Source organism: Diabrotica virgifera, chromosome 7, assembly GCF_917563875.1.
Source record: "Diabrotica virgifera virgifera chromosome 7, PGI_DIABVI_V3a".
NCBI classification, from domain to species: domain Eukaryota; kingdom Metazoa; phylum Arthropoda; class Insecta; order Coleoptera; family Chrysomelidae; genus Diabrotica; species Diabrotica virgifera.
Window position 1 is genome coordinate 30247821 of NC_065449.1, and position 24997 is coordinate 30272817.

At 32.5% G+C, this 24997-nt stretch overlaps 1 protein-coding gene across 4 annotated transcripts in view; it reads left to right on the plus strand.

Annotated features, from left to right (window-relative positions):
* LOC114328063 (serine/arginine repetitive matrix protein 1) overlaps positions 1-21531 on the plus strand; it is a 404720-nt gene extending 383189 nt beyond the window's left edge. For 3 of the 4 annotated variants that reach the window (XM_050656312.1, XM_050656313.1, XM_050656311.1), the window contains 2 exons: positions 16011-16744; positions 21262-21531. In XM_050656312.1, coding sequence (XP_050512269.1) covers positions 16011-16744; positions 21262-21413 — 886 coding nt within the window. In that variant the 3' untranslated portion in view covers positions 21414-21531. Of the gene's footprint in view, positions 1-16010; positions 17015-21261 lie in introns of those variants that run through there. The other variant, XM_028276811.2, reaches the window with a different exon arrangement.
* The last annotated feature ends 3466 nt before the right edge of the window (positions 21532-24997 follow it).

A 24997-nucleotide genomic window follows, 5' to 3' on the forward strand; every position in this document is an offset into this window, starting at 1 on the left:
CATTATGTCTTTATAGCGAAGAGATTAGGCGGAAACAAAAATGTTTATTAAAGCTGAAATTGCTGTCCTCTGTCCTTGTATTTTATGGTAGACATATAGTTGTGTTTTTCAATCTGATGGCCACTGTCGTGAGAGTTAGAGAAATATTTTACAAATTGGTCTTTGTTAAGAGGTAAATAGGTAAAAATAATTGTCTAATTTATCCAAAATATTAGAGGTTATTCTAATTTGTTTTACCAGAGAACGGCAGTTATCGCCAGTGGCGCACACCCACACCCCTCTACACACGACACTATATACAGGGTGTAACAAAAATACAGGTCATAAATTTAACCACATATTCTGGGACCAAAAACAGTTCGATTTAACCTAACTTACCTTAGTACAAATGTGCACATAAAAAAAGTTACAGCCCTTTGAAGTTACAAAATGAAAATCGATTTTTTCCAATATATCGAAAACTATTAGAGATTTTTTATTGAAAATGGACACGTAGCATTCTTATGGCAGTAGTATCTTAAGAAAAAATTATAGTGAAATTTGGACACTCCATAAAATTTTATGGGGGTTTTGTTCTTTAAATCCCCCCAAACTTTTATGTACGTTCCAATTTAATTATTATTGTAGTACCATTAGTTAAACACAATGTTTTAAAAACTTTTTTACCTCTTAGTACTTTTTCGAAAAGTCAGTTTTTATCGAGATATTTTGAATATTTGTCAAATCCACCACATATTTGTACATGGTTAAGTACGGTTATGGAGACTTGGTAATAACATGAAAATTTATTTATGATTTACATGTTTAGGTATATTTTGAACCATATTAAAAAAGAAGCCACATCTCGATAAAAGGTGCCTTATCGAAACAATACAAAGAGGCAAAAAAGTTTTAAAAACACTGTGTTTAATTAATGGTACCGCAGTAATAGTTTAATTGGAACGTACACAAAAATTTAGGGGGTTTAAAGGTTCAATACCCCCATAAAATTTTTATGTAAACATATTAAAAACGAACTCGCAACTCGATAAAAACTGCCTTATCGAAAAAATACTAAGAGGCAAAAAAGTTTTAAAAATATTGAATTTAATTAATGGTACCACAACAATAATTTAATTGGAACGTACACAAGCGTTTGGGAGGGTTTAAGGGAAGAAAACCCCCCATAAAATTTTTATAGGGTGCACAAATTTGCCTATAATTTTTCTTTAAGATGCTCCTTGTATAAGAATGCCACATGTCCATTTTCAATAAAAAATCTCTAACAGTTTTCGATATACTCGAAAAAATCTATTTTCATTTTGTAACTTCAAAGGGCTGTAACTTTTTTTATGTGCATATTTGTACTAAGGTAAGTTAGGTTCATTCGAACTATTTTTGGTCCCAGAATATGTGATTTAATTTATGACCTGTATTTTTGTTACACCCTGTATACACGAAATTTTCGATTTTCTAAATCTGACGGAATTGAAAATTGTGCCAACTCCCATCTTAAAGTTCAGGAAAAGACTCATCTATTCATATGTCAACCAACCATTTTGGTCCAAGGTTGTGTATTTTACGGCCCTTCCTATTTAGGGCCTGTTTTTCGTTCTCGTCCCAAAACTCCCAAAAACTTCGAAAATTTAAGTCCGACCTTTGCGGCTTCTAATAGTACTGATCATTACCTTTCCAACGCATGTCTAATTTTAAAAATCGGTTATACCATTCAAAAGTTACCGAGCTCAGAAATATGACTTAATTTCTATTTAAAAAAGGGAAAATGTTTGTGGATATGTATGTATGTGGCTGGAAAAGTTAAGCCGATCTGAATTTTTTTTCTGTTTGAAGAGGGTGTCAGGGCCGATTAAGAACCTGTGTAGTTTCTGACTTTTGACCACCCATAAGTCAGCTATAGGACTTGGTAGGTACAAAATGGCATATTTTTTGGGGGTATATATCTTCGGTTCAAGAAGAGACAGGAGAACTGCAAACACACCAAATCAATAGTGTTAAACAGAATTTTAAAGTTGACTCCACGGGCAATAAATAAAAAATATAGAATAAATAACTAACAAATAAAAATCATATTTTTTTCCTTAAAACAGTAGTGTAATCTTTTGTTTCTGTACGCATGCGCCTTGACTACGCCGTGATAATATACAGGGTGTTAGTAAATAAGTGCGACAAAGTTCTGGCAATTCCAGGGGCAATTCTGCATGAAAAAATAATAACAATTTGCTATATAAACGTATCTCCGCAAATGCTTAGTTTCCGAGATACGAGGTATTAAAATTTTTCTTACAAACTTTATATATTCATTATATTATAGAAACTTATTTGGAATACTTTTTATATGTTTTATTTTTTGCATAAAAACGACGCCTCATATCAAAAAAAGGGAAGATAGATTTTTAACGAGGAATTCAAAAATTATTTTTAATTTGAAATATTTCAGTTTCGTACTATTTTTAATCTTAAAGTCATTCAGACCGTTACCAGTATGCGCATCAATGATAAATATAAAAATCTTAATTGTATGTCAAAAGATGCGCATAAATTCCACTAAAATTGATTTGCATAATTTCAAAGAGTTTTAGAACAACAAATAAATCGTCAGGTTGTAAGAAAAATGCCAACACCTTGAATCTTGAAAATGAAGCGGACATTCGTTTATGGAGCCAACTGTCATTATTTTTCAAGTATAATTGCCCAATAAAGTTTGTCGCACTTATTTACTAACACCCTGTATAAACATAGAAGTAGTAAATTGTTTGGAACGTTCGCATGATCTTAATAGATTCGTTGTGTAGTCGATATAAATATTAATCATATTATATTATAATTATATCGAGATAAATTGATCGTAAAAAAGAAACTAGTACATGGGAATGGCCAGAGTCTTGATTCGTGTTTATTATTTTTTCAGTTCAATATCAAGTTAATTATGAGATATCATCATAAGTTTTCTTTTTAACTGGTTAGAAAGTTTTGATTTCCTTTCGGTAATTATAAATTTATACCTAATTTGGGTGGTAATGGTTGAATAATATGGACATTAACGTTATTTATCAAAAGTTTAGTTAGCTTCAGTTAAAATATGTTAATATCATTTACCTTTTCAATACCACTTTGAACATTTGTACAGACTTTTTACATTTTCCAGTGAAAGTATAAAAATATCACAAACTATTGTTAGGTATCTACTGTTTAAAACAATTGATGAAATACAAACTTCAAAATATAAAGTTATCTAAACAAAGCCATACAAGAGATGAAATAGTTTTTGAAAAAAATATTTTTCTTTTTTTTCTTCTTCATCCTCTTTATAAGCAATTCTGTTTTTTCATTGGCGGATTGATACCTCTATGGAAGGTTGTCACTCCATCTTTTGCGTGGTCGGCAGATACTTCGTACGTCCGATACCAATCTACCGATTGGTGATTTATCTCTTACTATTTTGACCACAACATGAATTTTGACTCAATCAAGATATATATGCGTGTTTTATTGACTATAATAAAGCATTCGACAAAGTACGACATGAACAATTAATGCATGTCCTGGAATCAAAGAAGTTGGACTACAATGACCTCAGGATTATATCGAACTTATACTATAAACAAAGAGCAAAAGTACGTGTTAACGACTAGCAGTCAGAGGAACTTGAAATCAGACGTGAAGTGAGACAGGGATGCGTGTTGTTGCCAATTCTTTTTAATGCCTACTCGGAAGAGATCTTGAAAAAAGCTCTTGAGGGTGAAACAGCTGGAATAAAGGTAAATGGAGTTCCCTTTAACAACATTAGATATGCGGATGACACTGTCATCTTAGCTGAAAATATTGGGGATCTTCAAAGGCTGGTGACCAGAATAGCAGAGTTTGGACAAGAATACGGGCTAACAATGAATGCCAAGAAGACAAAGTTTATGAGAATATCGAAAACTCAAAGAAATAACGAAAATCTCTTCATAAGCGGATCCAATATCGAACGAGTCGACCAGTATGCATAGCTTGGAACAATGATCAACTCCACAGGAGGTTACTTACAGGAAATCAAAATCAGAATAGAAAAGGCTAGAGCAAATTTTAACAAAACGAGAAAAGTGCTCTGCACAAGAAATTTGAAGTTGGAGCTAAGAGTTAGGTTGGCTAGGTGCTACGTTTTCTCGACTTTGTATTATGGAATGGAAGCTTGGACATTGAATGCTGCATCAATGAAAAAACTAGAATCATTCGAACTGTGGGTGTACAGAAGAATTCTGAAAATATCGTGGACAGAACACGTCACAAACAAACAGGTTCTGAGAAAGATGAATAAAGAAATGGAAATCCTAAATACCATTAAAACAAGAAAATTGGAATATCTCGGACATATTACACGTGGAGAGAGGTACAGCTTGCTCCAATTGATTATGCAGGGAAAGATTCAAGGAAAGAGAAGCATAGGGAGACGCAGAGTATCGTGGCTGCGCAACCTGAGAGAGTGGTACGGATGTACATCAAATGAACTTTTTAGAGCAGCCGTCTCTAAAATAGCTATGATGATTGCCGACCTCCGCCGCGGAGATGGCGCTTAAAGAAGAAGAAGAAGATTTTGACCACACGAGTTTCTTCATTCTGCTTATGTGGTTATTCTATTCTTTTTTGGTCTGTTTAGTGTCCATTCGTTTATACACTGTCCGTTACATTTTTTCTGTCTTCACTACTCTTTCGATATCACATATCGCAGTGTATTTCCTGTAATTATTCGCACTGACCTCATCTCTGTCGTTTTCAGTAATCTTTGTGTTGTAGCTGGTAATATATCATTATTTGTCGTTCACTGGCTTTATAAATTCTTGACTTCATCTCAGCGTTCGTATGTCCGTTTCGCCATACTTATAGTGATATTAGGGCATCCTGCCAGTCTATTTGCTTTTTGTTCTTGATCTCTCACTTTTTTGTCCAGGCCATCATAGCTGGACAGTGTGATTATAAGAAATTTTATTTCCATTGCTTGTCCAATACTGATTCCATCAATTTCTATTTTACATCTGATTGGTTCTTTGCCAATTACCATTGTCTTAGTTTTCTAAGTCTTTAAGAGATGAAATTATCACATTAAATTCGTTTGCTCTTTTGTTAAATCTGTGGACTAGAATTTGCAGACTAACTTCATCTTGGGCTATCAATATTGCGTTGTCTGCGTAACAGAGTATTTTTACTTCTTTATTTCCCATTCTTGTTGACATTTGTGAGATTGTCATCTATGATTAAATTGAAGCGTATAATGGCTCAATAAGTTCTGTCTGATTGTGCTGCCTATGTCTATAGATTCTGTACGCTGTCTATCTATTCTGACTTCCATCTGGTTGTTTTGGTAGATGTTTTAAATAGTTTTTATGATATTGAGGGAAACTTCTCTATTATATAGAAGACGGATTAAATCTTTGAGTCTAACTCTGCTAAATGCATTCTTTAAGTCAATGAAATACAGAAATGCTGGTCTATTATACTCTAGTGTTTCTCAGTAATTTGCATTATGACGAATATTGTAACTGTACACCATCTTCCAGTACGAAAATCCCTGATATCCATCTGCTAAACTTATCCTCTGATACATAAGTTCTTTTTAAATTTTAGTTGTAACTTCTGGGGTAATATTTAACAAGTTTTAGCTCTGTATTTGGTATTCCGTATTTACCTGCTTTTCTGTTTTTCGACTTTTCAAGTATTTTTAGAACTTCCTGTGTATTATATTAACCTCTTCATTTATGATATTTTCTGGTGTTTCCGATTCTAGCGTCATTTGTTTTTCCTCTGCATAGACCCTTTTTAAATCAATACATGCATCTTTTTCTATGTGTTTTGGTTTTACTAATTCCTTTTCCTCCGTTCTTTAACCTCTTAGGTATAAGGTACCATATTTCCTCTTGCAGACCATAAAAATCATAATTTGCACAGCCATAATCAAAATGTCTAACCTTTGTCTCTCCTTTAAACACACAACCATTTAGGAAAATTAATTCACTGACGATAGTTTATATCAAGTAATCATCAGCTATTTTACAATGTTTCATAAAGTTATTAGATAAATGTAGCTAAAATTCTACACCGTTAAATTTTTTTGTGAAAAGACCCCCGAAAAGAATTCTTCAATTAAATATCAGGGATGTCTTATGTAAAAAAAATCGATGAAAGATGTATGCGTTTATAACTATAATATATCTGTGCAACAAAAAAAGTACAATTTTAACTATTTAGAATGGGAAATAAGCCACAATATTATTAAAAAATGATTTTTATTAACGTTTCGACGCCCAAATCGGGTGCCGTTGTCAAAATACAAAATACTGTATTTTGTATTTTGACAACGGCACCCGATTTGGGCGTCGAAACGTTAATAAAAATCATTTTTTAATAATATTGTGGCTTATTTCCCATTCTAAATAGTTAAAATTGTAAAAATGCCACAAGAAAATAGCTTCAGAACAACATTAAAAAAAGTACAATTTGAAAATAAATGTCTATTTGTGTTTGTGTTTTTTACAAACTTTATCAGGAACAAAATTAAGAATAAAATTTCGTTTGTTATTTGCACACTCTGTATAATCAAACATGTCGCTTCAAAAGTGTTGCAGATTTTAATTTCTTGTATCTTTTCTGGACTCAAAATAGGTGTTTTCCTTTGTACTAGTTCTGAAAATAGTTACCAACGCTAGCATTTTTATTAAATTTTTTAGATTAGATTAAACGAACTAACATTTTGTACTAACGCAAAACTGCCATAAATATGGGTCAAATGTACGCGTAGTGACGGCACTAAAGATTAAAACAGTATTTTTTAATGTAGATATTGTTGCACAAATTGACATTATACTGAAACACTTCTATTTTTTATTTATTTTAATCCAGGCCAGGCACGAAAATTGAAAAAAGACCTAATTTTTGCAAAAATTGGTGGTTACAATGTTTTTTAAATACCATGAGATCATTGTAGATATTATATTCAGGGTGGAGTTTTGATCATGTCAAAAATATGGAAGATATAGTCATATATGTGTCGAAAAACCAATCAATGCCTTTTTATCATTATTCACGACATAGCTGCATGTGTTTCTAAGCTTTAGGTATTTTCTTCTTCTTCTTCTTATGCAATCCACTAATGGATGTTCGCGATCACGTTTGACCATTTTTCACTATCTCTTGCAGTATGTATTAGGTCTCTTATGTTTCTTAGTCCTGTCCATTGTTTGACATTACGGAGCCGTGACATTTTCTTCCTGCCCATTCCTCTTCTTCCTTCGATCTTCTTTTTTAGGTATTTTACATAGTGCAAATTCTCCATTGTTTTTCTCTATCCATGTGTAACATGAAAAAACTGTAGTTTTGGTATATAAAAATATCTATCTGTTTGTATAATAGGTACTACCTTTTTCGTTCAACTCAATTTTCACAACAAAGACAAGAAACAATAATTAAATATTACTCAAAAAACCACTTCTGAGGTTAGTACAATTAAAGGTAAGACTAAGATTCCATTTTTTTCTGTTTTTCTCAACACTGATCTTTCGACATACTCTTTGATGTCTTCTTCCGAGTTTCCGGGGTCTCAGTCCATTCCTATTCCAATAGAATTCCGTATAAATATTGTAGTTACCAATTTCTATATCAAAATATTTATGTGCTTGGCCTAATAGATACTATTTAAATATTAAACATTGGGAAAGGCAAGATTTTTCACATATTTTCTTGTTGTTAAATCAACTACTAAAAACTTTAAACAATTAGATATTTTATAACAAATGGGAAAGCAAGCCCACCAAATGCAGCAACTTTAGACTTACGTAACAGTTTGATAAGCCACATACTTAAAATACTTTTACGAATTTCACAAAACCGGGTATTCCTTCTATGCGAAAGTAGAATCAGTAATAAGCAATTTAGACTTAGAAATGGTCTAGGAACTAGAGAGGTACTATTATTTTATGTACGTGCTCTTACAAAAATATTTTGAGTTCCGAAAGGACGTTTATCGTTGTTTTGTCAACTTCGAACAAGCATTCGACGGAGTATAACACCATACACTTTTTGACTGCCTGCGGACAGCGGGACTCGACCACTGCAGTATAAGACTGTTAAAATACTTATAATAATATTATAATCAAGTAGCATCTATCCAAATTGGAGATAGTAGTACTGGAAAAGTACCATCAAACGTGGAGTACGATAGGGTCGTGTTTTGTCGTTTTAATCTATACTTTAAAGAAATCTTTAGGGAGGCTTTGGATGACAGACAAGGAGGAGCAAGACTAAGGGCCGCGGCCGGTACTTTATGCCTCGATTAACAGCCCGTTAGTTAACGGAGGTTTAATCGGGACCTCTTTCGGTTCTCTTGCGTTGTAATAAATGCAATTACAGTATTACAAGTATTATAATAATTAAAATAAGTATAATAATAATTATAATTGCATTTATTACAAGGCACGAGACCCTAAAGAGGTCCCGATTAAACCTCCGTTAACTAACGGGCTGTTAATCGAGGCATAAAGTACCGGCCCTAAATAGAGAAGTAATCAACAGTATCAGGTACGCTGACGTTGTTGCAGAAAATTTGCTCCAGAAATAATTAATGAAACAAATTTTCAGAGAATCCTTAAAATTAACATTTTAAAGACAAAGTGGATGGAAATTGGAAATATTAATATAGATCAAGGTCTGCTTTCCCTTGATGGAGGGGAGATAGAATATGTAAAGCATTTTAAATACTTCTGGTTTAATATAAATTGTGATCTGATGAAGAGATAATAACCAGGATCGAAATACCGCCTTATGACCTGGAAACCAATTTTATGTATCAAAAACCTGTTGATGCATATTTGCAAAACGGTTCTAAAATGTGGTATATCCTATTATATGGTTGAAATTGACTTTAAAAACCACAACACCTAATTAGAAGCACTCGAATATGAGCTATCAACGGATCATGGGTTTCGAACGCTTCCAATGAAGATGTTCTTAAAATAATGAATTTAGAATGAAAATAATGAATTTAAAGACAAGAAAAACAAAATACTTCTGCCATGCAATTAGAGGACCTAAGTAGCATCTACTTCGCCTATAATACAAGGAAAATTAGAGGGAAGAAAATGGATAGGCCGGAAGAAACTTTCATGGCTACGTGCTTACCATAGTCCAGAAAGCCACTGCGCATCCGCTAGGAAAAATTTTCTAATTCGGATTTTTTGCACAATCTTACTCAAAAAGGATTTCTTTTAACAAATTTGCATGTTGCCAAGACCAAAAGGTGGTCAAAAATTTTTTAAACGTTTTTTTTTGTTTTTTTCCTAACATTATTTTTTTTGCATGGAAAAAGTTTTTTTTAGATTTTTTGGATCATTCTAAACAGAAAAGGTCTTTAGTGACTTTTCTCTAAAAATGATAGTTTTTGACATATCAGCGATTAAAAATTGAAAAATTGCGAAATTGGACATTTTTAACCTTTAAAAACTATGTGAAAACTGAAAATTTTAATGTTGCCAAGGTAGGTAGATATTCTTTAAACTTCGATTGATGAAATCCCGAAGAGTTTTTTGCAATACAATATTCAGAACTCCTTTGTTTTTTAATTGTTAATCAAGCGTGCGCGACACTATTTTCCACCGACAGTATGGTGCAAATGAAAGGAATAAATTCGTTATTACGTAAACAGGCGTCTTTAAGGAAAAATCACGAAACAGGTCGATTTTTATTTTTAAATTATGATATTGTGGCACATATGGTATACTAGTGACGTCATCCATCTGGACGTGATGACGTAATCGATGATTTTTTTAAATGAGAATAGGGGTCGTGTGCTAGCTCATTTGAAAGGTTCTTCAATTCTCTATTCAGTAATATAAACATTTACATAATTATTTATACAGAGTGTCCAAAAAATGTTTATTAAATTAAATTATTTGACAAATAAAGAAGTAGAAGGACACCCTGTATAAATAATTATGTAAATGTTTAAATTACTGAATAGAGAATTGAAGAACCTTTCAATTGAGCTACCACACGACCCCTATTCTTATTTTAAAAAATCATCGATTACGTCATCACGCCCAGACGGATGACGTCACTAGTATACCATATATGCCTCAATATCATAACTTAAAAATAAAAATCGACCTGTTTCGGAATTTTTCCTTAAAGTCGCCCGTTTACGAAATAACGAATTTATTCCTTTCATTTGCACCATACTGTAGGTGGAAAATAGTGTCGCGCACGCTTGATTAGCAATTAAAAAACAAAGGAGTTTTGAATATTGTATTGCAAAAAACTCTTCGGGATTTCATCAATTGCAGTTTAAAGAATATCTACCTACCTTGGCAACATTCAAATTTTCAGTTTTTCACATAGTTTTTGAGGGTTAAAAATGGCCGATTTCGCAATTTTTCAATTTTTAATCGCTTATATGTCAAAAACTATCATTTTTAGAGAAAAGTTACTAAAAACCTTTTCTGTTTGGAATGATCCAAAAAACCTAAAAAAAACTTTTTTCCATGCAAAAAAAATTATTTTAGGAAAAAAACAAAAAAAAACGTTTAAAAAATTTTTGACCACGTTTTGGTCCTGGCAACATGCAAATTTGTTAAAAGGAGTCCTTTTTGAATAAGACTGTGCAAAAAATCCGAATTAGAATATTTTTCCTAGCGGATGCGCAGTGGCTTTCTGGACTACCAGGCAATCGTGCTTTCCACAGTAAAAGATTTATTTCGTGCAGCAACCGATATAAATGAGGTTTCAAAAAAATTGAAAACATGATTATGGCCAACATCTGAATACAATGGAACTTCAACTTCAAGGTTTAAGAACTTCAAAATCGTCATTGCATGGCATCAAAAAAAATGTTTTTAAAAAATTGCTATTTTTAAGCTTGCTCTTACTACAATATACATACTGCTTGTAGTTTTGTCGGCATTTCCTAGAATATTTGAAAGTAAAAGTAGTATTTTAAAAAAAGTAGTAGTGCTAATAATACTGAATGAGTTAATGCCACACCTTATTTTTATGAATGAACACCTTTCCCAATATTTAAAAAGTAATAAAATTGTGAATATATATGCTTAAATTATATAATTGTGTATAAAATGAATTTTGTTATTACAGATTTAGTAACAATAAAAGTTTGTTATGAATGTTGTATTTTATTACTGACACTTATATTCGCAATTTCTACTATTGAATAATACGAACAAAAAAATACGAAACTTACCTTTTAGACAAAACTGTGTCTTACTTATTATGCACCATCGGATTTCAATACAAACTTCAACCACGGTTTTATCTTTTTTTTAAGTGCTTTGTCTTCCCAGAACATTGGCAATTAGTCGCATATCTTTACTTTGTCCACAGCTGGCCTAAATAGTGTCGTGATGCTCACTCCATACCACTGGCAGAGGTCCCTAAGCCAGGATTTTTTTCTGCCTCCGGCGCCGCACTTTCCTTCTATCCTTCATTGTATAATTATAGGTATTATGTAACATTTGATATTTCGTATTTCTCATCACGTGGGCAAAGTAGTCTAATTTTTTTCATTCTATGATATTTAGTACTTCTCTTTCTTTGTTCAGCCGCTGCATTACCGCTTGTGCCTTTTTGTGTACTGAAAATGTCATCTGAGATGAGCAGAAAGAAAAAGAAATGTAGAATTAACCAGGTTGGTTTTCCGCAACTTTTCCAAGGTATAATTTTTCGTCTTCACGACCTGCTGCTATGCCTTTTTTGCATGCTCCTTGTCGTGAAAACTAATAAACTTTCAAGTGGCATTAAGATGAACATCACGGACACTGACCTACTACATTACATGTTTAAATGTAATTTGCCAAATGCCTCATGCCAAAATTTTTTGAAAATATAATAAATACTTCTCAATCGATTCGTACATTGACATTAGGGAGATTATTGTCACAGCACATGCAATTTTTTTACAAAAGAAATTTGAATTTTCACACAGATTTTCCGAAGAAACCCCACAGTTTTCACATAATATATATTTGACTCTCCTTGATTTTATCTTTCAGTAGGTACTTTGAAAGGCTTAAGGGATAAGATCGTGGCTAACTTCTATTGAAATCCGGCGATCTATTATGCAGATAGATGCATAGTTATTCATATTGCAGTTTTCCTTTGAACATTGACGTGAGGCAAAAGAGTACTTTACAGTAACAGCAAGGTTACACTTTATTCTTTGGTATGAGTACGTCGAGCATCGATAACTTGTGCTGGATTATTCTGCGCATATTCATTGTCAACTCACTTACATATTGAAGAGCTACAACAAATTTGTAGACAAATTAATGAAATAGTCTTATTTTGCTTTTCTATCTTTTTCTTTCCGGACATCTTTTGTTACATGGCAGCCTTCGGTGCTTATTCTACCACCTATGTATGTATTAATCTTATTGCAAGTCTTTTCCCAACTTTTGTTCTTTTTCTTAGATATTTTTAGTTTCATTCTCGCTTGGGATGATTTGTATGTGACCATATCATTGATATTCTTTGTATTAAGATACACATATATTTCGGGTATTTTTGACTATTATCTTCGATTTCAGTTTCGATTTGCTAATCCCACCAATAATCCTTTGTGTTTGCCTGCTTCGGATAGTCCGATTGCTTCATAGCTACTGCATATGGGTATATAATTCTTTACACATTATGTTCTTCAACTTTGGTACATAACAAAACAATTCTTCTATTAATTTACCTGGAATGTATTTAGGAAGAATCCAAATATTTACATATAGTAAGTAATGTTCACTAGCGCAGCTTGGTCCTTAACATGTTCTGTGCTCTAACATCGCATATTATGAGCCGGGATTTTTGTCTTATCTTAGCTCTATTCTCTTATAGATTTTAAGCATTTAGTATTCTGTGTTCATGTATAAATTTGCATCTCATTTTGTTAGTAAAAATCATTTACAGTCGGAAAAATGAAAGAATACCCATGAACGAGCATATAAAACACGCTGTATTTTCCTGTCACCGTGTCACAAAGAAAATTACCCAGCGCAAGTACTAGACCAGAAGGATCTGTTTTTAGGTGGATGTGAGAGGTGGCATTCAGATTTTTGCGGATAAAGTTAGGTGATAACTTCGTTAATAATAATTGATTTATGCTCCTTCCCAAATATGCCCGGAACATTAACAAAAAAAAATAAAATATTTAAAAATTTCAAAAAATTTCGTTTTTTTTTTCTACTTTTATTGCTTATAACTTAAAAACTATTCATTTTAGAAAAAAGTCCTATAGTAACAAAACAAAGATAATTAAATTTTCTATTAGATGCGATTGGTTAAAAATGTCTTAATTTATCACTCTTGCTTCAAAATAGCAATAAATATAAAATAAGGGGCAAAACAAACCTGTCTTTATTCAATGATTTTCCATCACTTAGGGTGCACTTGGAACCTTTCTAATTCGCTTAGAAAATTTTTGTAATGTGCTAAAACCGTACACCAATTTTCATTAAAATTGACTTACTAGATTTTGCATAATAATTTTGCAATCTAAACTTTTTTTAAAAAATTAAAATTTTTTAAAATCTTGCACAACAAAAATCAGAACATTCAAAGATTTGTCAATTTTTTTACATATAAAGAAGTACTCCACCTATCTAATGCACTTTACAGAATTGAAATCGGATTATTTAAGCAGCCTCAGCAATGTTTTAAAGTTATAAACAATTTTCTGGCTTATAAACAAATTAGTGCTGTGGCCAGGAGGGGGTGCTACGGGCTCCTTTATTTAGATGGACTTACCCAAGTTTTTTTTATGTATTTTGACCCGTAGAACACGAATTTTTTGGGTAACAGTTGATCCGGATGTCGATAAGATTGTTATAAACAAAGAACTTGAAGAATTGCAAAAAATGTTCTTACAAGTTTTTTCGTAGGATGCATAGTTTTCGAGATAAACGCGGTGGAACTTTCCAAAAATCGAGAAATTGCAGTTTTTGAACGCGAATAACGTTTGATTAAAAAATAAAATAGCAATTCTGCTGACAGTATTTGAAAGTTTAAGTCAAATTATACCGGTTTTAATTGTTTGCATTGCTAAAAATTAATTTTTTTATTATTAAACAAAGCTATTTGTTTATAAGCCAAAAATTGTTTATAAATTTAAAACATTGCTGGGGCCCCTTAAATAATCCGATTTTAATTATGTAAAGTGTATTAGATAGGTAGAGCACCTCTTTATATGTAAAAAAATTAGCCAACCTCTAAATGGTCTACTTTTTGTTCAGAAAGATTTTAAAAAATTTGAACTTTTTTAAAAACATTTCGATTGCAAATTTATTATGCAAAATTTATTAGGTCGATTTTAATGAAATTTGGTACACGATTTAAGTATATTACAAATAACTTCCTAAGCGAATTACTAAGGTTCTAAGTGCCACAAAAGTGGTTAAAAAATATTGAATAACAACAGACTTATTTTGCCCCCTTATTTTGTATTTATTGCTATATTGCAGAAAAGGTAATACCATAAGACATTTTTTACCAGTCGTATATCATACAAAATTCAATTATCTTTATTTTATTTTTCTACGACTTTGTTTCAAAACGAATCGTTTTAAAGTTATAAGCAAAGAAACAGAAAAAAATCGATGTTTTTCGAAAATATTTTAATTTTTTTATTAATGTTCCGGGCATATTTGAGAAGGAGCATAAGTCAATTATTATTACTGAAGGTGTCGCCTAACTTTATCTGCAAAAATCCGAATGCCACCTCTCACATCCAAAAATAGACGTTTTTTCGCAGATCCTTACTGGTCTAGTACATGTAATAATAATTATTACATGTACTTGCGCTGGCCAATTTTTTGTGTGACACGGTGACAGGAAAATATAGCGTGTTTTAGATGTTCGTTCATGGGTATTCTTTCATTTTTCCGACTGTATATGAGTTATTTTGTTCTCATATGTTTATAAGTCGTAGGACGTTGTCGTGTGTAGTATTGTCTCCGTACAGCCCAATAGTCTTATTTTGTGTTTTCTTACAATTCATCCGTTTAAAACCCCAAGTATAGTACATACACATATTCATCAATTAATTTTTGCTATAATTTATCTTTTATAGCGATAGTAGCATCATCGTTCACTCCGTAAACTACTGGTATCGTTATTTTTTCACTGTACATGTTAACTTTTATCAGTGTGGAACTGATTGCCTCCCCATGATGTGATGATCATCCTCAAATTCTGACGGATTATTATTGATAGTTCTCCTTGTCGGGCTCTCGTGTCTTTTGTCACACCACTATAGAAATGATCATAATGCACAAGATTTTTTAATCTTTCTTCCTTGTTTTTTGTTTGTGTCAGGATGACTACAATAACTCCTAATTTTCTCAATTTCAAAATTACTCTTTTACAAATTTTCACAATATTTTTATTTCTCTTTACTCTCGATCATTTTTATGTCAAAGCATATGTCTTAAATTGGGCATTTCAAAATGTCCATCAGATTATGTGAGTGGTCAATAAGTTTTAAGATTAGAAAATTGTTTATTTCTAGTTGCTTATTGAGAATTAAATGTGTGTTTACCAATTATATACCTTTGAGTTTTTAATCTTTCTAAACGTCACATACAAAAAATGTGAAAGTCGTTTCTATTCAAGTAATCAAATTATCTCTTTAATTACGTGTTTTACAAGATTACAACCATATACGACTAAATAATAAACGTCATTGTTTATCTAAAAAATTGATCTCCTTTCAACGTAACTCTGCGCATTAATTTATGAATAAATTTTCTAAAACAAAACAATAAATGTTAATACGGTCTCAGCAACAATTAACATAAAAAAATTCAATCGATAATCTAGATACCTTACCATATAAGTTAAATACCTCCCACACCGTTTAACCAACTGAGTAAGACTGACAGGTTCATTTTCTAATGTTAATAACAACAAAAACACGTGGGAATTGTTTTAACAAAATAGTCGATATTGTACATTTTTGTGTAGGTTAAAGCAAATAATATATGTTACAGGTCCCAGAGCACCTTGGGTAGATTTAGTAAATCCACATCCCGCTTAGTGAACGGTCAGCATCACACCGACGAAAGAAATTCTCAAACACTCCCGCGCCATCTGCCGAAACAAGAGGCCCCTCCGAGACCGCTAACGAACAGATCGAACAGTACTATTAACGTTTCGATCATCAACACGGTGTCATCTCCCAGGAAGCTGGATGGTCCTGTCAAACCCCAGCGCACGTTCAAATCGAATCTGTCCAGAAGCAAGAGCTTAAACGTTCACGGAGGCATGTACGCGTCAAATCCGGTACTCAACCAACCAGTGGGGCTCAAAAGTCCTGGATTAATTTCAAGTCTTAACCGAAGCCACAAAGATATCAGTGAAGAATCTTACACTAGCCGTTTTGCCCGAAACGGTATAAGTGACCATAGTGAAAATAAAAAAGTGTTTCTATCCTCCCTTAAAGACAGGGCTCCAGAGCTATTTAAAACCCTAGAAGAAAACGAGAGCTATAAGAACGGCAGAAGCTACAATGGGGATATTTACGAGCCTCCAACTAGACTACGAGATACTAAGATAGTAAGTTCTACTCCAAATCACTCCGTATATCGTAGAGGTAGTGCATCTAGTACAGATTTTTCGGAAACTTATCACACTACTACAAGAAGTGACGACCCTCATAATCCAACGGTAACAAATACTACAAAGAGTTTCAGTAGAAGAACTGTACCATCTCACAATGGACGAGGTATGGAAACTATACAGTCCAGTGAGACTAAAATTACTAAAAGCAGCCATCACAGAGGAGGATATGAGCCGGCCAAGAAATACCATGAAGATAGATGGTATAATAGTTCTGGGTCAAAACCGGTCGTAATTGAGGTTAGAAATTATAATTAGTGTCTTTTGTGCCTATAATTATTTTAACTTTATTTTTAAAGTGTAACTTATAATTTTGTTTATTTTATTTCATTTAACGATATCTAGATTTTAACAATAATAAACTTTGTTAATACAATTTTGATGTAGTTTTTTATTTTCCCTTCTTTGTTTATCAGGATATTGTACTAAAGTATTATTTTTTGTAAGATATAAAGTTTTTCTTTTAGAACTTCTTATATAATATATTTGAGACATATATTTAACAAAAATAATAGTCACCAGTTAAACACATCTATGCTTCTTCTTTTTTTATGTGCGATATCCCAAACGGAGGTTGCATATCATCATCAGTATTGAACTGCATACATTTTTCAACCGTTATATTCTCCTTTATACTATACATTTTCCTCCTCCTAGCTTTCCCTGTGTTATTAATCTTGACATTTTACTATCTTATTTTTATTGTGTTTATTATTTCGTATTCTTTACCCATTTCTCGCAATACATCTACTTCCGTGTTCGTTTTCTTCTGTGTCTATGCTATTCTATGCATCCTTCTGTAACACCACATTTCAAATTACAGTATCTCATTTATGTGATCTTGCTTCAATGTCCAGCATTCAAGTCCATATTGTAGTATCGAAAACACGTAACATCTCAGAACTCTTACTCTCATTTCTAATCTAAGGTCTTCATTGATAATATTTTTTTTATTTTTACAAACGCATTTCTTGATATTTCTACAGGGTGTCCCGAAAAGATTGGTCATAAATTATACCACAGATTCTGGGGTCAAAAATAGGTTGATTGAACCTCACTTACCTATATACAATAGTGCACACAAAAAAAGTTACAACACTTTGAAGTTACAAAATGTAAATCGATTTTTTTTTCATATATCGAAAACTCTTAGAGATTTTTTATTGAAAATGGACGTGTGGCACTGTTATGGCAGCAGCAACATCTTAAAAAAAATAAAGTGAAATGTGTGCACCCCATAAAGATTTTATGGGGGTTTTGTTCCTTTTAACCCCCAAACTTTTGTGTACGTTCCAATTAAATTATTATTGTGGCACCATTAGTTAAACACAATATTTTTAAAACTTTTTTGCCTCTTAGTACTTTTTCGATAAGCCAGTATTTATCGACATATTTTGAATATTTGTCGAATCCACCACATATTTGTATATGGTTATTAAGTACGATTATAGAGACCTGTTAGTAATCTGAAAAATTTATAATTTACATTTTTAGGTATATTTTGAAAAAGAAGCCACATCTCGATAAAAGGTGATTTGTCAAAAAAAGACTAAGAGGCAAAAAAGTTTTAAAAACACTGTGTTTAACTAACGGTACCACAATAATAGTTTAATTGGAACGTACACAAACATTTGGGGGGTTTAAAGGAACAAAGCCCCCATAAAATTTTTATGTAAATATATTAAAAAAGAAGTCGCATCTCGATAAAAACTGGCTTATCGAAAAAATATTAAGAGGCAAAAAGTTTTACAAACGTTGTGTTTAACTAATGGTACCACAATAATGAATTAACTGGAACGTACACAAAAGTTTGGAGGGGTTTAAGGGAACAAAACCCCCATAAATTTTTTATGGGGTGGACAAACTTCATTGTAATTTTGTTTTAAAATGTTCCTGCCATAAAAATGATACATGTCCATTTTCAATAAAAAATCTCTAATAGTTTTCTATATATTGAAAAAAATCGATTTTAATTTTGTAACTTCAAAGGGCTGTAACCTTTTTTATGAGCACATTTCTAGACCTCGGAGGTAAACTACACTATGTCATTTCGAGCAACTGTGTTTAGCGTGTGTTTGCAACAAAGTTTAGAGCACTTAGAAGGTTAATAAAAATCTGAATATGTCATAATTTGAATCAACCGATTTGAATCGGTTGAATGAATGGTGCAGCAACAATGACATGGTTCTCAACTCCTGCAAATGTTTTCACATTTCATTCACGCGTTCGAAAAGTCCTATCTCTTTCACTTACAAAATAGGTGATATAAATATCACAACAGTCACATCCATAAAAGATCTTGGAGTTACACTTGACTCTGGACTATCTTTCAATATTCATATAAGCAATATCATCTCAAAATCGCTTCAACTGTTAGGTTTTATTAAAAGATGCTCCCAAGACTTTAGGCAGTTGAGATCGTTTAAACTGTTGTACTGTGCAATGGTGAGGCCAATCGTGGAATATGCATCTTGCGTCTGGTCACCCGCCTATGAGACATACAACTGTAAGATTGAAAGGATCCAGCACCTATTCCTTAGGTTCGTCGCATTCAAAACAAACCGTAGAAACTGGAATTATATGGATCTTGAACTAGAACTTAACATTGACACCTTATCAAGCAGACGGAAAAAGAAGGACATGTACATGTTGTATAATATTATAAATTCAATTCACGACTGCCCTGAGCTCCTTGAGGAAGTAGGTTTACATATTCCCTCCAGAATCACACGTTCAAGATCTACGTTTCATACTCCCATCAGCAGAACTAACTTCACTGCAAATTCTTTCATCTCGAGGGTTTCTAGACAGGCAAATGCTTGCTCCAATTGTGTGGATTTCTTTGCGGATAGTTCGCGATTTTTAAAAACGCTAAAGGATTGCACCCTCTAGTTTTATGTTCTTGAATATTTTAAACTTGTGATTATATATCTTTACCTGTTGTTTTTACTTTTTGACTTGCTTTATTGTCGTAGTGTTTATTGTATCTTATTGTATTTTACGTATATTTGTAATATTTTGTTAGTTCTTCATATCTTCTGTAATGTTTTATTGTAATGAGCTTTGCTCGTAAATATATATAAATAAATAAATAAATAAATAATGGGTTGATAGACAATACATCTATATTTTAATGATAATATATAATCAATTTCTATAATCCAACTAATAAAACAAGTGGATTAAAAAAACTTGTTAAAAAAACCATGTCGACATAGTGTAGTTTACCTCTGAGGTCCAGATTTGTACTAAGGTAAGTTATGTTCAGTCGAACTATTTTTAACCCCAAAATGTGTGGTATAATTTATTACCAATCTTTTCGGGACACCCAGTATATTTACCCTTATTTTTGTTGTTTGATCATTACTTATTGAAATCCTGGTTCCCAGGTATTTATATTTTTCAACCCTTTCTGTAAGTACCTACGTCGCCCAAATGTATTTTTGTTCGTATATTTGTTTTCTTTCTTATTATTATCGTTTTTTATATTCATTTTTAGTCCATATTTTTTACAGAAAGTACTTGTTTTGTTTAGCAGTAGTTAGTTGTTCAACATTACTTGTCATTATCATGGTGTAATCTGCATATCTTATGTTTTAATAGCTCTTTTCATCTGGCTAATTGGCTATTCCAAGGCCATAGAGAAAGAAAAAAAAATAGCTCTTCCGTTCATTATTATTCCTTCACTCTCAGGTAGTAAAGCTTCTTCAAAAATCTTTGCTATATACGTTGAATAGTAAATGAGACATAATACATTCCTGTCTAACTCCTACCCTGATTTAAATTATGAACTGGGTTCGTTATCTATTAGAATTTGTCTTCCTTAATTCCAATAAAGCTTTATACTTCTTTTAAAGTCCCTATTGTGTATTTTTTGTCTTTAAAATTTGTACTATTTTCATGTTTTTTTCATTGCGCTCTGTCAAGGTAACAGAGCCCCTTGGATAGATTTAGTAAATCCACATCCCGTTTAGTAAACGGTCAGCATCACACCGACGAAAGAAGCCCCTCCGAGACCGCTAACGAACAGATCGAACAGTATTATTAACGTTTCGATCTTCAACACAGTGTCATCTCCCAGGAATCTGGATGGTCCTGTCAAACCAGAACGAACTTTCAAATCGAATCTGTCCAGAAGCAAGAGCTTAAACGTACACGGAGGCATGTACGCGTCAAATCCGGTACTCAACCAACCAGTGGGGCTCAAAAGTCCTGGATTAATTTCAAGTCTTAACCGAAGCCACAAAGATATCAGTGAAGAATCTTACACTAGCCGTTTTGCCCGAAACGGTATAAGTGACCATAGTGAAAATAAAAAAGTGTTTCTATCCTCCCTTAAAGACGGGGCTCCAGAGCTATTTAAAACCCTAGAAGAAAACGAGAGCTATAAGAACGGCAGAAGCTACAATGGGGATATTTACGAGCCTCCAACTAGACTACGAGATACTAAGATAGTAAGTTCTACTCCAAATCACTCCGTATATCGTAGAGGTAGTGCATCCAGTACAGATTTTTCGGAAACTTATCACACTACTACCAGAAGTGACGACCCGCACAATCCAACGGTAACAAACACTACAAAGAGTTTCAGTGGAAGAACTGTACCATCTCACAATGGACGAGGTATGGAAACTATACAGTCCAGTGAGACTAAGATCACTAAAAGCAGCCATCACAGAGGAGGATATGAGCCTCCCAAGAAATACCATGAAGATAGATGGTATAATAGTTCTGGGTCAAAACCGGTCGTAATTGAGCTTAGAAATTATAATTAGTGTCTTTTGTGCCTATAATTATTTTAACTTTATTTTTAAAGTGTAACTTATAATTCTGTTTATTTTATTTCATTTAACGATATCTAGATTTTAACAATAATAAACTTTGTTAATACAATTGATGTAGTTCTTTATTTTCCTTTTTTTTTTTTTGTTTGTCATGATATTGTTCTAAAGTATTATTATTGGTATGAGATAATGTTTTTCTTTTAGAACTTATTATATGTTTGACTTCTGTTTAAATGTAATAACATTAGCCAGTCAACGCATCTATTTTTCTGGTCTTTATTTTTGTTGTTTGATCATTACTTTCTGAAGTATTTCTGTTTTTCCACACTTTCTATCCGTACATCCCCACATACCCAGATGTATGTTTGTTTATACATTTATTTTCTTTGTTATTATCACATATTTAGTCTTCCTTATGTTCATTTTTAGTCCATATTTTTCACTGAAACTGCTTGTCTGGTTTAGTAGACGGTACTTGGAGTTGTGTCATCTGCATATCTTATATTGCTAATAGTTCTTCCGTTAATAATTATTATTCCTTCACTTTCAGATAGTAACGCTTCTTCAAAAATGGATTCAATATACAGAGTGGGCCAAACAAAAGAGTTCACCTCGATATTTGGCAGTATTTATTAGATTTTAAGGAAATATAAAACAGGTCAATTTTTTATCTAAGGGGGACACATTTTTACGATACATACATCTGTCATTTGTCAACCCCTTCCACTTCCCCCATCCCTTATTTTTAAATAGGGGATAGGGGTCGTGTGCTAGCTCATTTGAAAGGTTATTCGATTCTCTATTCAGTAGTATCAACATTAACATAATTATTTATTTAGGGTGTCCAAGAAAAAATATTTTAATTAAATTAATTGACACAAAAAGAAGAATGTATGTAATTTATTTAATTTAAAATACATTCTACTGCTGTCACAAAAGAGAAAAAATATTTTTTGATAAATAGACTTTGCTTTTCGCTTAATTTCAATGTTCAAGCTGCCAACCATCTGCCTCTTGGTAGGTTGAATATTGAATTTAAGCAACAAACAATGTTTATTTATCAAATAAACATTTTTTTCTGTTTTCTGTCAGCAGTAGAATGTATTCTGAGTTAAATAAATTACATACAATAATTTTTCTTGGACACCCTGTGTAAATTATTATGTCAATGTTAATATTACTGAATAGAGAATTGAATAGCCTTTCAAATGAGCTATCATACGACCCCTATTCCCTATTTAAAAATAAGGGGTGGGGAAGTGGAAGGGAGGGGGTTGACAAATGACAAATATATCTACTATAAAAATGTGTCCCCTTTAGATCAAAAATTGACCTGTTTTTTATTTCCTTAAAATCTGATAAATACTGCCAAATATCGAGGTGGACTCTTTATACGTTATACACTCTGTATTGTATAGTAATGGTGATATAACATATCCCTTCCTAACTCCTCTCCTGATTTCAATTCCTGAGTTCGTTATCTATTAAATATTTGTACTCATTGATTCCAATAAAGGTTTGTTCTAAAGGTATTACTCTTAAGTCCCCATTTGTCTATGCTTTTTGTCTTTAGAATTTGGACTATTTTTTTGGTTTTACTTTATCAAATGCTTTTTCAAAATTATCGTAACAAACATTCACATCCACATGCATATTCATGCATTTTTGAGCTATCACAATAAAAGCAAATAACGCCTCTCTGGTTCCTAGGTCATTTATAAACCCAAACTGACTAGCATCTATCCCTTCTTGCTATTGCTATTCTAACTTTTTACACTACAGCCCGAAAGAGTTCAGTTGAGCTGCATCCATTCTCTGACTCAGCCAGGACATTTTTCTCCTACCTATGCTGCGCCTTCCTTGAATCTTTCCCTGCATAATTAATTTTATGAGTTCATATCTAGCACCACGTGTTATATGACCCAAGTATGGAAGTTTTCTTATTTTAATGGAATCCAGTATCTCCCTGCTGTTCTGTATTCTTCTTAGTATTCTTAGTTTTTATTTCTAGCATTCTTCTATTTCTGCGCATTGTTCTTTCAACCAATCATCTTTCGCCTGCTTTTTATTTTAGTTGTACTTGTTGTACATTTAATTAAGTATCTTTGTTTCTATGTTGGCGTCATTATTATATTGTTAGATGTTTTAGAAGAGAACCGATTTTTCTGAATTTTGTTGGGCTTTTCTTTAAACGGATTTCATAGATTATTATTATTAGACTCTGATCTGATGCTCCGTCTATCTCCGGATATATTTTTACTGATTTGGTTACATTACAGCATCTCTTAATCCCTACGGAAAAAAGTATTATGAATACGTATTTCATTCGGGTTGCAGTAGTTCGTCAGATCGCCATTTTTTATCCCCATATTCATTTTGTGTAGCGTCTTGTTTATTGTACTTTTTAGGTGTGCATAGAAACTTTCTTTTGTATTGACATCGTGATTCTTCCAATATTCCTAACAATTTTTTTCCATTGGTCTTTATCCTCAGCTGCTCTAAGAGCTTCGCAGAATGAGTCCAGCTGAATTCTTAATTTGGTCGAACCATCTAGTTGGTGATCGTCCTCCTGATCTTCTCCCCGGAACGTTTCCAGTTGTTGATATTGTCTCTAAAAGCATAATGTACTATTGTTACCTAAACTTTAATTTTTAGATTGTTCCAGTAAAGATAACCCGATGCTGAATGATTTTTCTAAATTTTCTATACCTGCCTTAAACAAACGATGAATCTTTGGAGCTCCCTGCAGCCCACCAAAAACACCTTGAACTATATTTTCATGTCCAATTTTAATTAAGCCTAAATCTTCCGCGCATTTTGTAGTTATACCGGGTGGTGAATTGGAAAACGGGCCATAGGAAACTCAATGTAAAATTCTAAATTGTTGAATTCCTGCTTCCCTGATTATTTTACATCAAAAATCATGTGAAACTATTTGTAGAGGATTAAAATCTGTATTAAAAACAAAAGTTAAAATTGTTCTACGATTTAAGCACATTCTAAAATTTTGAAAAATATAATACATTATTTGCCATAGTGAGTAAACTATTGCCTGAATAAAACGTCATTATTATTACTACTTTCTCCTCAACTGAGGACATCTTTTCAACTTTATTGTTTTTTAAACAATAAATGATACAATAAAAATACTGACAGTTCAAAATATTGTTAATATAATAATTTCATTGTGACCGAACGCAACCTTATACACATTCTTGCACTGTGTGTGGCCTAAATTTGGCAAATACTTTGATAAAATTTATTGTATTTTACAAAATTTTGGAATGTGTTTAAGTCGTAGAACAATTTTAACAATTGTTTTTTTTTTCTCTGATTCTGGCCTTGGTTAACTAGAACCTTTAGCCACGTAATTGTAGAACTTATCACTAAATCAGGTGTAATGTGTAGTGTGCGTGATTAGTAAGTGTCTTGTTACTTTGCAAAGTCGACGTCATTGTCTTTGCAAAGAGACGCTAATTGTATCCGAACGTCTGCGGTCCCTCCGGTGAGTACCGATCCCACAAGGACAGAAACTATTTTCATTCATTAATTTATATAACCTGGTGAGATTCGAA